Source organism: Plecotus auritus (assembly GCF_963455305.1).
Source record: "Plecotus auritus genome assembly, chromosome: 6".
NCBI classification, from domain to species: Eukaryota; Metazoa; Chordata; class Mammalia; order Chiroptera; family Vespertilionidae; genus Plecotus; species Plecotus auritus.
In genome coordinates this window covers 29,609,435-29,625,004 of record NC_137773.1, presented here as the reverse complement: position 1 = coordinate 29,625,004, position 15,570 = coordinate 29,609,435, and the positions used below count along the sequence as shown (strand labels likewise).

The 15,570-nt window shown below is 41.6% G+C and overlaps 3 protein-coding genes across 3 annotated transcripts in view; all 3 read left to right on the top strand.

The window, feature by feature from the left end:
* LOC308250372 (protocadherin gamma-C4) overlaps positions 1-15,570 on the top strand; it is a gene marked incomplete at its 5' end in the record, with an annotated part of 563,663 nt that overhangs the window by 341,257 nt on the left and 206,836 nt on the right. The gene's annotated exons all lie outside the window — the stretch shown is intronic.
* Positions 36-2,573, top strand: LOC308250381 (protocadherin beta-15-like). Its single transcript, XM_080672955.1, has one exon. It carries the CDS (start codon positions 164-166, stop codon positions 2,543-2,545), a length of 2,382 nt encoding a protein of 793 aa, XP_080529081.1. The 5' UTR covers positions 36-163; the 3' UTR covers positions 2,546-2,573.
* LOC308250384 (protocadherin beta-15-like) lies at positions 5,702-14,559 on the top strand. Its single transcript, XM_080672958.1, has one exon. The coding sequence runs from the start codon at positions 5,886-5,888 to the stop codon at positions 8,286-8,288; it is 2,403 nt and encodes an 800-aa protein (XP_080529084.1). The 5' UTR covers positions 5,702-5,885; the 3' UTR covers positions 8,289-14,559.

Sequence of the window (15,570 nt, the reverse complement as noted above, 5' to 3'; positions counted from 1 at the left end):
ACCTGCGGAGGGGAGGGTTCCGGTTCTGGTAGTCAGTACACAGATCTAAGAAAGAGAAGAGGATCTTTAACGGAATTACCCTGCGGCAAGGATTGATTCCCGGGGCAGACTTCCTGCAGACCTAACAGGCAGCCGACCCCAAAGACTTCTGGCGCTGAAAAAAATGGAGGCTGAAGAGGAGCGCTTTCCTACACTAAGGCAAGTCCTGCTTCTCTTTGTTTTTCTGGCTCAGACTAGCGCAGAGCAGAAAGGTTATAGTGTCGCAGAAGAAACAGTGGGTGGTTCTTTTGTGGCCAATCTAGCAAAGGACATAGGGCTGGAGGTAAGGGAGCTGTCTGGGCGGAGGGCTCGTGTCATTTTTAACAACAACAAAAACCATTTTCAGCTGAACCTTCAGACTGGGGATTTACAAGTAAATGAGAAACTGGATCGGGAAGAACTGTGTGGTCCCACTGAGCCTTGTGTGCTGCAGTTCCAGGTGTTACTGGAAGAGCCTTTGGAAGTATATAGGTTTAAGCTTTTGGTCCGTGACATAAATGACAATTCACCTGTGTTCCCACAAGCAGAAATGATTTTGAAAATCATGGAAAGTACTCCTCCAGGGACTGCGTTTCCCCTGAAAAATGCACAAGATTTGGATGTGGGCATCAACAATGTTCAGAACTACACCATCCACCCCAACTCCCACTTCCACGTTCTTACCAGAAATGGCAGTGAGGGCAGAAAGTACCCAGTGCTGATTCTGGACAAAGCTCTAGATCGGGAGGAGCAGCCCGAGCTGAGGTTAACGCTCACGGCAGTAGATGGCGGAGCTCCTCCCAGATCTGGCACCAGCCTGGTCCTCATTGAGGTTTTGGATATCAATGACAACGCCCCTGAGTTTGTGCAGCCACTCTATAGAGTGCAGATCCTGGAAAACAGTCCCCTGGGATCCCTTGTTGTCACTGTTTCCGCTAAGGATTTAGACATGGGAATAAACGGGGAAGTGTCCTACTCCTTCTTTTATGGCGATGAAGAGATTACTAGGACATTTGCACTCAGTGAACGCACAGGTGAAATGACAATCATTAGGAAACTAGATTTTGAAAAAACTGTCTCATATGAGGTGGATATTAAGGCGTCTGATGGGGCAGGTCTTTCTGGAAAATGCACTGTCATAATACAGGTGGTGGATATAAACGACAACACCCCGGAACTGAAGGTGGTTTCACTTACAAGCTCCATTCCAGAAAATTCCCCGGAAACTACCATAGCTCTTTTCAGTGTTCAAGACCCAGACTCTGGTGAGAATGGAAGGATGGTGTGTTCCATCCAGGAAGATCTCCCTTTCACGCTGAAACATTCCGTTGAGAATTTCTACAAGCTGGTAACAGAGGGACCTCTAGACAGAGAGAACAAGGCAGAGTATAACATCACCATCACCGTCACCGACTTGGGGACCCCCAGGCTGAAAACCCAGCACAACATAACCCTGCTGGTCTCTGACGTCAACGACAACGCCCCCGCCTTCACCCAAACCTCCTACACCCTGTTCCTCCGCGAGAACAACAGCCCCGCCCTGCACATCGGCAGCGTCAGCGCCACAGACAGAGACGCGGGCGCCAACGCCCAGGTCACCTACTCGCTGCTGCCGCCCCACGACCCGCAGCTGCCCCTGGCCTCGCTGGTGTCCATCAACGCGGACAACGGCCACCTGTTCGCCCTGAGGGCGCTGGACTTCGAGGCCCTGCGGGCGTTCGAGTTCCGCGTGGGCGCCACCGACCGCGGGTCGCCCGCGCTGAGCAGCCAGGCGCTGGTGCGCGTGCAGGTGCTGGACGCCAACGACAACGCGCCCTTCGTGCTGTACCCGCTGCAGAACGGCTCCGCGCCCTGCACCGAGCTGGTGCCCAGGGCGGCCGAGCCGGGCTACGTGGTGAGCAAGGTGGTGGCGGTGGACGCAGACTCGGGCCAGAACGCCTGGCTGTCGTACCAGCTGCTGCGGGCCACGGAGCCCGGGCTGTTCGGCGTGTGGGCGCACAATGGCGAGGTGCGCACGGCGCGGCTGCTGAGCGAGCGCGACGCGGCCAAGCACAGGCTGGTGGTGCTGGTGAAGGACAATGGCGAGCCCGCGCTGTCTGCCAGCGTCACGCTGCACGTGCTGCTGGTGGATGGCTTCTCGCAGCCCTACCTGCCGCTGCCCGAAGCGGCGGCCGAGCAGGCGCAGGCCGACCCGCTGACGGTCTACCTGGTGATCGCGCTGGCGTCGGTGTCGTCGCTGTTCCTGTTCTCGGTGCTGGCGTTCATCGCGGTGCGGCTGTGCAGGCGGAGCAGGGCGGCCTGGGTGGGTGGCTGCTCGGTGCCTGAGGGCCACCTTCCGGGCCACCTGGTGGACGTCAGCGGCACTGGGACCCTGTCCCAGAGCTACCAGTATGAGGTGTGTCTGATGGGAAGCACAGGAACCACCAGCGAGTTTAAGTTCCTAAAATCTGTTGCCTCCAACCATCCGGGGTCTGTGAATGGTGTGGAGGAAAACTCAAATTTTGTAAATGGTTTTGGATTCAATTAGGAATTTGTTAAAATTTTCACATCATTCCAGATGATTAGTTCTTTTAAAATATGTGTTCCTTACCAATTTTGGTAGATACGGATTTTCTTTGATTTTATATTCCTAGTTAAGGAGATTAGAAACTTTAAGTATATACTCATGTTCTCTCTCTCTCTCTCTCTCTCTCTCTCTCTCTCTCTCTCATCTCGCTGTTAATTCTCACCCAAGGATTTTTTCCCATTGATTTTTTGTTTTGTTTTTAGAGAGAGAGTGTGTGGAAAGGAGGGGGAGAGACAGAGAGAAGTATTGATGTGAGAGAACACATCGTTCAGGCAGGGCATGGAATTGAACCCTTTAATTTGCAGGTGGAGGCTCTATTCACAGAGCCAACCAGGCTAGGGCTTGTTTACTCTCTTTTTATCATTTCTACTTGACTGAGACAAAGAACTTGCAAATGTACTTCATACTAAAAAGTATGAATATTTGTTCAATTTATCAACTCTTAATCAACCACAATTGATTTGAAGATAACCCCAGGACCATTTTCTGTTTGAATTTGTCAAGAAACATTTAAAAAAATTGATATTGTGGTTTCTTAGGAGACAGGCATGATACAAATCTAATGAGTTATTAAGATATCTTCAGTTTAATATAGTATTATGTCTACCTGTCTAAAAATTTTAAATGGAGAACTGTCTGCAAAAAGTGCATGTTTTTGTTTCACAGTAATATTAAATAGAAAAACAATGATTTCTCCCAAACTTGATTTTCACCTCTTTATATCAACCTTCAGTATATGATATATATGAGTATTATTTTTTAATTAAATTTATTGGGATGACAATGGTTAATAAGATTATATAGGTTTCAAACGTACATTTCTATGATGCATGAGCTATATATTGCATTGTGTGCCCACCACCCAAAGTCAAATCATCTTCCATCACTATAGTGAAAGATCAGATTATTTACAAATATTTAAATAATAGATCCTACCAAATCTCTTTCTGGAAACTTCTATCTTCAGTAGATGTCTACTATTGCAGCCATGTTTATGTTAATGACCCCTCTCTTTTTGTGATTTCAGACAGTCAGACAAGGTGGTAGACATTGCTGATCCAAGCTGTGCCAATCTAATTCTCTCTCTGTTTAAAAAAAATTGCTTTGGAAACCAGAAATAAAATAGTCTCTTTGTTAGGAACTTAATAAGAAAATAATATTATGCTAGCTAAATACATGGAAAGAAGTACAGAAAAGCAATCCACTTAGAGACAAGAAGGAAGGAGATGCCTAAAGAACAACCAAATTGTACATTTTCCATTTTCCCCCAAGTTTGCTTTCTCCTTTGGGTTTTTGGAAATAAATGCTCTTTTAATAAATTTCCTTCTAATTAAGACAGTTAGGTGGTTTTTTTCACTTGTCAAAAGCATGTTTACATATTCTTGTATGGATTAAAATTTACTATTAATCTGGAACATAAAAAGTTGTGGTTGTCTCCCTGGCTGGGTTGCTCAGTTGGTTAGTCATCCTGATACACCAAAGCTGTGGTTCAACACCCCGCTGGGCACATACAAGAATCAACCAATGAATGCATAAATGAGTGGAACAACAAAATGATGCTTCTCTTTCTCTCTAAAATCAACCAGTGGTAGAGCATGGGCCTTTGAACCAAAAGATATCAGGGTTGAATTCCTGGTCAAGGGCAAGTACCTGGGTTGCAAGGGGGAGGCAATCAATCCAGGAGTCTCTTTCACATTGATGTTTCTCTCTCTCCTCCCCTCTTCCATTCTCCTAAAAAAATCAATGGGAAAAATATTCTCAGGTGAGTATTTAAAAAAATTGTGATTGTCATATAAATTTAACAATAGTTGGGTCAAAAGATGGTGGAATATTAGTAATCTGTAAGGGACAAGCACAAACATTTGTTAGACTGCATAATTTTGAGAATTGATGGATATTTCCAAATTGTACACTTTCTATAGAAATTCTTAGAAAATTCTATATCAGAAATAGTTAATATCATTAGTGTCATAATAGCATTAGTGTGAAATAACACTGACAATGTAAAATATGTTTTAAAGAAAGGTATACCCTATTTGTAGAATCATTGTAGACTTGTTGTTTTGTTCTTTCTTTTTTATAATGTATCCTTTTGTTTAGGGGTGAGCAAGGGTATTTTTCCATTTAATGAAAAACATTTTAGATCATTCTGAATTATATTAAATTACTATTCAGAAGAGAATAGCTACTTAGGAGCATGGTTTCTCATATAATGAATTAAGATTACAGTAAAAAAAAATGGGCTTTTACATTAGGAGGAGAATCCATCTGTCAAAATTTTTACATTGTGATTTCTTCATTGATCTATTCAACAAATATTTATTGAGCATATGCCATGTGCCTGGGACTAGCTGTTAAAGGATATTAAAATAAACAAAAAAGTTCTGGAACTCAAAGAAGACACAGAAAAGAAATAAGTTAGCATGCTCTATCAGATGGTGATCAATGAAGCATGCTCAGAGCTAAAGAAGTGTTGTCATATGCATTTTTTTGTAGTTTAAAATGTTAAAATATCATAACTCTCTGACTGTATGTAGAAAGGATATGTAAATTGCAATGAACTAGTAGCTTTTCTGTGATGTGATTAACCAATAAGAACCACAATTCTGGCACATAGGCTGTCTAGAATCTGAAAGAAAATCTAGAGGAATTCATTCATTTTTGCTGAGAGAATTTTAAGGAATCATATAGCTTGACTCTTATTTTTACAAGATGACTGATCACTAATAAGTCTTCTTTCACCTCTCAGTTCTCCAGAACATCCCCCCAAGACTACAGGTTCTGGAAGATAAAAACCATGTCTGGGTTGTTTACTAATGTAGTTCAGAACCTAGTACATTATATCAATAATGATCTCTGAATGAATAAATAATTTTAATTGAATGGTTTTCTGATTACATCATATCCCAAAAAACATTTCCAAAACTCCCAATAGATAACTGGTATTACTAGATAGATAGATGATTGGGATTACTAGATTACTATAGGTACATACAAATAGAGAATGCAATTGTAGCAATTTTTTTTCTAAAACAACGCATGGTGGCGCTGTAGGCTAAGGCGAAGAAAAAGAAAAAAAAAAAAAAAAAAAGAGCCCAGGAAATTCAACTAATTCAACCTCAGATCGCTGGAGGAGGAGAAACGCCTGTAAGGGAGCTGAGGACCAAAGAGTGTCCAGAGAATGCTACTCAGCAACATTTCAGGACAGATTACCAACTGAGAGATCCATCCCTATCGCAGTCCCAGTGCTCCCTGAGGTAGAGCTGGGCCCGGCTCCTGGAAAGGTGTTTGTGAAATAAAGATGGAGGTCGGAGGGGAGCGCTTTCCTAAACAAAGGCAAGTCCTGGTTCTTTTTCTTTTGGTGGGAGAGGCTCTGGCAGGATGGGAATCCCGTCGCTATTCCGTGATGGAAGAAACAGAGAGCGGCTCCTTTGTGGCCAACTTGGCCAAGGACCTGGGGCTGGGAGCGGGAGAGCTAGCTGCGCGGGGAGCCCGGGTGGTCACTGAAGATAAGGAACCCCGATTGCAGCTTGATCTGCAGACCGGGGACTTGATATTAAATGAGAAACTGGACCGGGAGGAGATGTGTGGCTCCACTGACCCGTGTGTGATGCATTTCCAAGTGTTACTGAAAAAACCATTGGGAGTATTTCGAGCTGAGCTACTGGTGAGAGACATAAATGACCATTCTCCTGTGTTTCCTGAAAGAGAAATGACGCTGAGAATCCCAGAGAGTAGCCCTCCTGGGACCGTGTTTCCTCTGAAAAAAGCCCAGGATTTGGACGTGGGCAACAACAACATCCAAAACTACAGCATCAGTCCCAACTCCCATTTCCATGTTACCACCCGCGACCTGGGAGATGGCAGGAATTACCCCGAGCTGGTGCTGGACAAGGAGCTGGATCGTGAGGAGCAGGCCCAGCTCAGATTAACCCTCACAGCACTGGATGGCGGTTCTCCACCCCTGTCTGGCATCGCCCAGGTCCACATCTTGGTCTTGGATGTCAATGACAACGCCCCTGAGTTTGCACAGAGACTCTACCAAGTGCAGGTCCCTGAGAACAGCCCTGTAGGTTCCCTAGTTGTCAAAGTTTCTGCTAGAGATTTAGACGCTGGGCCAAACGGAGAGATATCATACGCCCTTTCTTATAGTTCTCAGGAGATAAGCAAAACTTTTGAAGTAAACAGCCTTTCAGGAGAAGTTCGGCTAATCAAAAAACTAGATTTTGAGACAACATCCTCATATGAGCTGGATATAGATGCCTCTGATGGCGGGGGACTTTCAGGAAAATGTTCTGTCTCCATAGAGGTGGTGGATGTTAACGATAACTCCCCAGAACTAACTATTTCATCACTTACCAGCCCCATTCCCGAAAACTCCCCCGAGACAGAAGTGGCCCTGTTTCAGATTCGAGACCGAGACTCGGGGGACAATGGGAGGATGGCTTGCTCCATCCAAGATGATCTCCCCTTCCTCCTGAAACCAACTGAAGAGAATTTCTACACCCTGGTAACAAATGGGGCCCTGGACAGGGAGACCAGAGCCGAGTATAATGTCACTATTACAGTTACGGACTTGGGGACCCCCAGGCTGAAAACGCAGCACAACATAACCCTGCTGGTCTCCGACGTCAACGACAACGCCCCCGCCTTCACCCAAACCTCCTACACCCTGTTCCTCCGCGAGAACAACAGCCCCGCCCTGCACATCGGCAGCGTCAGCGCCACAGACAGAGACGCGGGCGCCAACGCCCAGGTCACCTACTCGCTGCTGCCGCCCGCAGCTGCCCCTGGCCTCGACCCGCAGCTGCCCCTGGCCTCGCTGGTGTCCATCAACGCGGACAACGGCCACCTGTTCGCCCTGAGGGCGCTGGACTTCGAGGCCCTGCGGGCGTTCGAGTTCCGCGTGGGCGCCACCGACCGCGGGTCGCCCGCGCTGAGCAGCCAGGCGCTGGTGCGCGTGCAGGTGCTGGACGCCAACGACAACGCGCCCTTCGTGCTGTACCCGCTGCAGAACGGCTCCGCGCCCTGCACCGAGCTGGTGCCCAGGGCGGCCGAGCCGGGCTACCTGGTGAGCAAGGTGGTGGCGGTGGACGCAGACTCGGGCCAGAACGCCTGGCTGTCGTACCAGCTGCTGCGGGCCACGGAGCCCGGGCTGTTCGGCGTGTGGGCGCACAATGGCGAGGTGCGCACGGCGCGGCTGCTGAGCGAGCGCGACGCGGCCAAGCACAGGCTGGTGGTGCTGGTCAAGGACAATGGCGAGCCCGCGCTGTCTGCCAGCGTCACGCTGCACGTGCTGCTGGTGGATGGCTTCTCGCAGCCCTACCTGCCGCTGCCCGAAGCGGCGGCCGAGCAGGCGCAGGCCGACCCGCTGACGGTCTACCTGGTGATCGCGTTGGCGTCGGTGTCGTCGCTGTTCCTGTTCTCGGTGCTGGCGTTCATCGCGGTGCGGTTGTGCAGGCGGAGCAGGGCGGCCTGGGTGGGTGGCTGCTCGGTGCCTGAGGGCCACTTTCCGGGCCACCTGGTGGACGTCAGTGGCACGGGGACCCTGTCCCAGAGCTACCAGTATGAGGTGTGTCTGATGGGAGACTCTGGGAGTAATGAGTTCAAATTCTTGAAGCCTGTCTTTCCCAATGTTCTAGGCCAGGACATTGGGAGGAAGGCAGAGGGAAATCCTACTTTCCATAATGGTTTAGGTATCTGAAACTTTCCACTTGCACCATTAATTGTTGTCTCCTTTATCTTTCCTTTATTTTTTAAATCCAGTAATAGCCTGTAGTTCTACTTGTTTTCCTTTTTCTGTACTATCTTCCTTAGTAGTTATTCTTTGTTTTGTTGTCCTGTAATTATTTTTTCAACTACTATATTATTAGTAAAAACACCAGGAAATTTCATATTTCTGACTAAAATTTTAGTACTCTTCTCTTAAGGATCAGATGAAAGTTAACCTCTTGGAATAAACGGAATTGTAAATTTAAAAGTATTCATGACACTACATAAGAATATCTGATTCCTTTCTACCTACTTCATTTTTAAATTGTCAGAGGTGTTATTTAGTTTTTATTTATAAATATGGATAATAACTCTGGTAGCAAAGACACAGCTATAACTTTTTTTAACCCATATTCTGTTTTGGGTAGAATCAATTTGTATTCACCTATATCCAGTTTCTTTCAAACTCTGTATTTTTTGTTTTATCAATAGGCAACAACATGTATAATTTCATGCTGTTTATGTCAAAATCACAATTGTAATTATTAGACTTTCTAAATATATGTTATCTCATGAAAATATATATTTCTCATCTAATGTTGAGAAAAATCATGGGTTCTTCCTTATATTTAACTGAAGTTATGATCCTGATAAGAGAGTCCTGTGCAGTTTTACTGAATACCCAGATTGGCTGTGTTTAACTTGTTCCTATAAACTCTAAAGATCAATAGACTCTAGGACCAAGTAATACATTGCCTGAAATAGTCTCTTGCTATTGCAGAGAAATTCTCAAGTGAGCTCCAAATTCTGGGCCTAGAGGAATGTGGAAAAATACATAGTAGAATCAATATTAAAGGAAACAGATGAAAGGATATGTTAATGAAGGTGATGAATGGTTTGAAGAAATAATCAGCTCTATGGGCAGGACTCCTCTATCTCCAGGAGCCTCTTAACTTTGCAGATACTATGGGATGGTGTGGTAGACAGAATAATGCCCTCCTTAAGACATCTGCATCCTATTCCCTGGAACCTGTGACTATGTTATGTTATATTGCAAAGAGGGCTTATGGTTCAGATGGAATTAAGGTTGACAATCAACTAACCTTGTAATAGGGAGAATATCCTAAATCCATGGTCGGCAAACTGCAGCTCGCGAGCCACATGCGGCTCTTTGGCCCCTTGAGTGTGGCTCTTCCACAAAATACCACGGCCTGGGCGAGTCTATTTTGAAGAAGTGGCGTTAGAAGAAGTTTAAGTTTAAAAAATTTGGCTCTCAAAAGAAATTTCAATCGTTGTACTGTTGATATTTGGCTCTGTTGACTAATGAGTTTGCTGACCACTGTCCTAAATAATCTGGGTGGGCCTGACTCAATCAGCTGAAAGGCCTTCAAGCAGAGCTGAGTGTTCCCTGAGATGAAGAAGAAATTATGACTGTGGGTAGCAGCTTCAGCTGGTGTCCAGAGTTGCAGCCTACCCTTTTGGATTTTTGACTTGCCTAGCCAGCCCCTCTGATTTTTGATTTGCCTAGCCAGCTCCCACAATTGAATCAATCACTTCCTTGCAATAAATCTCTTTATATCTACTGCTGGTTCTGTTTTTCTGGTTGAACCCTGACTGATACAGAGTTGGAAGTGGAGTGCTGCTGTAACAAATAACTAAAAATGTAGAAGTCGCTTTGGAATTGGGCATTAGGCTGAGGCTGGAAGAATTTTAAAGAGCATGATTTTTTAAAGACTAGATTGTGTTGGACAGAGTGTTAGTTGAAATATGGATAATAACTCCGATAGCAAAAACACAGAAGAAAGTGAGGAGCATGGTGGAGAAAACATATATTGCCTTCCAGAATACCTAAATCATGGTAAAGAGACTGTTGGTAGAAATATGGATTAGGAAAATGATATTGGAAACCAGAGGAAAGGAAATGAGAAAAATGTTATTGGAAACTGGAGGGAAGGAAATCCTTGTTATGTACTTGCAGAAAACTTAGCTGAATCGTGTGTCCTGCAGTGGAACTGTGGAGAGAAGGACTGGTAAACAATGAACTTGGATATTTAGCTGAGAAGTTTTCCAGGCTAGGGTGGAAGCTGCAGCCCGTTTTCTTCTTTTGTCTTTTAGTAAAATGTGAGAGGAATGTGATAGATTGAGGGAAGGACTGTTAAGCAAAAAGAAACCAGAATTTAATGATTTGCAACCTATTCAAATTGTAAAAAAAAAAAAAAGCTAAAATTAGGAGATTTATTATCAGGAAAGCATGTTCTGGAGAGAAAATCAAGGATGCTGTGTGGCAAAGGGGAATAAATTGCCAATGGAATTAAGGTTGTGATAATCAGCTGGCCTTTAAATTGGGAGAGTGTCCTAAATTATCCAGGTGGTTCCACTGTAATCCTAAGAGCCCTTAATAAGAAATGGAAGTAGGAAGCAGGAAGAGAGTTGGTATCAGAGTGATATTATGTGCAAAAGACTGAACCAGCCATTACTGACTTTGAAGATGGAAGGGAGCCACAAGTGGGAGAGTGCAGGTAGCCTCTAGAAGCTAGAAAAGGTAAGGAAAGTATTTTTACTTAGAGCCTCCAGAAAGGAACACAGCCCTCCCTTAACTTTAGCCCAGTTTAACTGTTGAGCTCTAGAACTGTAAGATAATAAATATATGTTTTTAAGCACTAAGTTTGTGGTAATTTGTTACAGCAGCAATAGGAAATGAAAACATGTGTCTACTAAAAAATCCATTTCCAAGACCATTTTTCTTTCCTTTCTGGGTCAAAATATCCATGTTCCCATAATCCCTTGAAGGTAGGTGTATCATATAACTCAGTTATTGCTGACAATTTAAAAGTATTATTGAGGGATTGGACTTAAGGGAGGAAATATTTTTTTGAAAAGGCTAGTCTTAGGTGGTATGTTCCTTAGATCTTTACCCATTTTCTTTTCTTGTTTTTATTTTTTATTAATCCTCACCTGAGGATATTTTTCCATTGATTTTTTTAGGGAGAGTGGAAGAGATGTGAGAAAAACAGATTAGTTGCCTCCTGCATGAGCCCTGACCAGGGCCCAGGCCGGGGAGGAGCCTGCAACCAAGGTACCAACCAAGGTACATGCCCTTGACCAGAATTGAACCTGGGACCCTTTAGTCTGCAGACCAACGCTCTATCCACTGAGCCAAACCGGCTAGGGCCCATTTTCTTTTTTCTTAACCAGCATGGGTATTGAGGAGGAAGCCTTGAGTTGAAGCAATCAACTTGCAACCATAAGATAAGTGCCATAAAACAAAGGTTTATATACTAAGTATAAGATGGAAAGCCCCTGAATCTTTAATAGCATCGTTAAACTGCTGCAACAACTCGGCACTACCTTCTCACAGCCTGCATATGAATAAAACCCTATGTGATTAAGCAACTGTAATTGGATTTTCAGATAGATGCATTCCAAATTGGCACATCTCTCTTCCTCATGAGTCAGGTTGTCTGACTATGTCTCAGGTTGTCTATTTAGGATGTTTGAGATGCTTGTCAGAAAAGCAGTTTTGCTTCCCTTTAGGTGTTATCCAAGGACAGTACTCTGAGCTACTGTGGCTGAGTTCATATCTTCATGCAATTTGGCTAATACAAACATACACAGATAACTGAACTTTCAAAAAAATATTCATGGATGGTAGCAACCCAAACCATTTGGGGGAATAGAACAAGAAGGTAAGCTGATAAATGCCAGTTATATGCTTAAACCTGAATTAGTGGTATCCTTACAAGATGACTACAATGTTTATACAGCAATCCAGAACACTGGTTTCTTTCTCAGACAGGAAAATAGCAGGTCCAAAACATTTTCACTTAGTAAAATAAATGGACTAAATATGAGTCTTGAAAATTGTCATAAGCATATCAGCAATCTATGTGTTTTGGTAGAACATGCCCTGTGGGAGGATCAGAATTTTCTAACTGCCTTTTCATAATAAAGAGGTGCATGTTTCAAAACAGGCCCAGAGACCACAGTGTGTCAGTATCCACTACTCCTTTCCTGTCTTTACAAATACTTTATTGGTAAAGTGTGGAATGAAAGATATCTCCAAAAGATTAATATTTGTTCTTCAAGGATTGATCTGAATACCTTGAAAAGAGCATTACTTGAAGTTTATCAGCATAATCATGAGACATCAATAGGAATCTATCAGTATACATGAATGGTAATACCTCAAACAATTTTTGAACTTCACAGCTGCACCCAGAGTGTTTGTCTATGTGTGTGTTTGTGTACATGTGTGCATTTGAGCATGTGTGTGTCTAGGGGAGTAGCTTAAGTAGATGGTGGAGATGCACTGCATGTGCAGATATATATAATAGAGTAACATTACTTTTCCATTTCTTTCCATATTGTAAACATACGTTCCTTTAATGCATAAATGTATGTAATAAAATAGGCATTAGTAACATTCTAGAAGAGATCATTTTTGCAAACTAAAGGATTTTTCTTCTTGTAAATGTAACAATGCAGCATTATTTGATCTAGAAGTTTGGTAGCTCTCTTGACCTTGAAGGAGCAGCCCAGAAGAGAGAAGTGTAACATATATATGGCCTTTTATCTCCCAATGAGATCAGGAAACAATAAAGTTGACATCAGGATGTGACATGGCAGGAATTAGGGTGAGGCCAAGTTGTGTAGGATCGGATCGTGTCTTTAATCAAACATTGAAATTCTGTTCATAATGGATTTTTTCATTAAGTTTGATTTTTTAGACCAGTATCTGTCTTTACTACCAAGTTTTTGAGTGACCCATTAATTTTTCTTCTGAGACATTTGCCTTGCTGTAGTCCTGGTTCTGTTGGTTGTCTCCAACTTTCAAATTCAAATGAGCATCAGAGCACTAGTGATGGTGGTTACAACTGGAATCTGAGCAGTAAAATATGAATCAAGTTCTTCTCCATTGTGAATATGGGATAGCAGCAGCAACCGTGGAAGAATACAAAGATATCCAAGCAGATCTGAGGAACTGGAGTCCTACAGACTGGGAATGGAAGAGCACCTGCATGATTGTGATTGGCCATGCAAATTGTTTATGTATTTTTCCTCCAGGTGGCATGCATCAGTGTGAAAAATATTATATATTAGGTAAACTTGATTTGCTACTACACTGTTAAGAATTTTTGCATGTATGTTTGTGAGTGATATGTAATTTTTCATATTATGCTCTTGTCAGGTTTTAGTTTCAGGTTTATACAGGTTTCATAAAATGAGTTGGCAATTGTTTCCTCCTTTTTCTCTTTGATGAAAGAGTTTGTATAAGATATTATTTCTTCTTTATCTACATGATAGAATTTATCACAGAAGCCATCTATGACTAACACTTTTTTTGTAGGAAGATTTTGAATTGCAAACTTAATGACTAAGGTATGCTACAATTCCAATTTTCTCTTATGTAGTTGGTGGTTTGTGTTTTTTAAGTTACTTGCACATTTTATCTATGGTATTAAAGTTATTGGCCTAAAGTTATTGATAATATTCCTTTATTATCTTTTCTATATATTTATATTATGCCCCTCTCTCTTCCAGATATTGGTCAAATATGTTCTCTGCTTTTGTCTTTATCAAATATTGTCATGAGTATATCAATCTTATTAATCTTTTTAAAAAACCAACCCTTTTCTTTGTTATTTTCCTATTGACTTTTGTTCTGTTACCTTGATTTCCACTCTTATATTTTTATTTCTTTTCTTATACCAAGTTTGGTTTTAGTTTTCTCTTATTTTTGCAGCGTCTCTGAAAGTTTAGATCATTGACTCTGGGCCTTTCTTTTCTAATATAGATTAAATATATGAAAATACAAATTAAAGCTATACACTTTTCCCCCTATGGATTATTTAAGCTGCATTTCATAAATTTTGGTATTATGGTTTTATTACTATTCAGTTTGAATTTCTCTGTAATTTTCCTGTTGACTTCTTCTTTAACCCATTGGTTAACTAGAAGTATGTTATTTGATTTCCAAATATCCATGGATATCATTTTTAACATATAAAATAATTGTTTTGGTCTGAGAACATAGTCTATATGATTTAAGTCCTTTGAAATTATTGAGTTCTGTTGTGTTGTTGTTACCTAACATATGGGTTACCTTGGTGAGTTTCCTTGTGTAATTGAAATAAATGTGTGTAGTGTTCTATAAATTTCAAACCGAGTTGCTTGATAATGTTGTTTAAATCTTTTTTATTCTTGCTATTTTCCTACATGTTTTATCAACTACTAAAATAAAAATGTTAAATTCTTCAACTCTGATTGTGATTTTCTGTATTTCTCCTTTTATTTCTAGCATTTTTTAAAACCTCATGTATTTTGAAATTCTGTTATTTGACATGCACATGGATAGGATTAGTTTATCTTCTTGATGAATTGACACTAATCGTTATGAAACATCCCTTTTAGTCTCTAATAATTCTTTTAAACTGATATTAATATTCAGCCCATATTTATTACACTTGGAGTTTATGATATATAATTTTTCAACTTTTCTTTATATTTTAAGTGCATCTTTTGTAAGTTATATAGAGTTGAATCTTGATTTTTTAAAAATACAGCCTTATAATTTCTGCCTTTTAATTGGAGAATTCATGTATATTTAATATAATTATATAATTGTGTCTATTGCATTTTTTCATTCCTTTGTTTCACATTTTCTTTTTTCTTTTGACTTATTTGTGTATTTTTTGGTATTCCATTTTATTTCCTAAAGGGACTTTTACTTATAACATTTTGGGGGGTATTCCCTCTAAGGATAAGAATATATAGCCTTTAGTTAACAATATACCTTAAATTAGTATTATGCTACTTCACCTACAATGTAAAAAAAAAAAAAAAACACACAACAATTACCTATTATGTAATTCTCATACTTTTTTGCCATGGCACAAAAAAATTAGTGTAAGACACAGGAGAAATTTAAGAAAGCACATGGTAGAGAAGTCATATGGTGGTGACTATAATCAAATTGGAATATATTTCAGAAAGACTTTAATATCTACTGTCTATAAGATATTCCATATGAGAGAGAGATAATGAGGGTAACCAGTATGGAAAAGCCTTCAACCAGATTTCAAAATTAATTTTGCACTAGAGAACTCATACTGAAGAGAACATCTATAAATTCATTGGATGCAAGAAAGCCTTCATTAATTATTCATTTATTAAGACAGATATGGGACAAGACAATGGACACAAACCATATCAATGTAAGGAATGTAGATAACCCTTCAGCTGTTCTTTGTATCTTAGGATTCATGTAATAATTC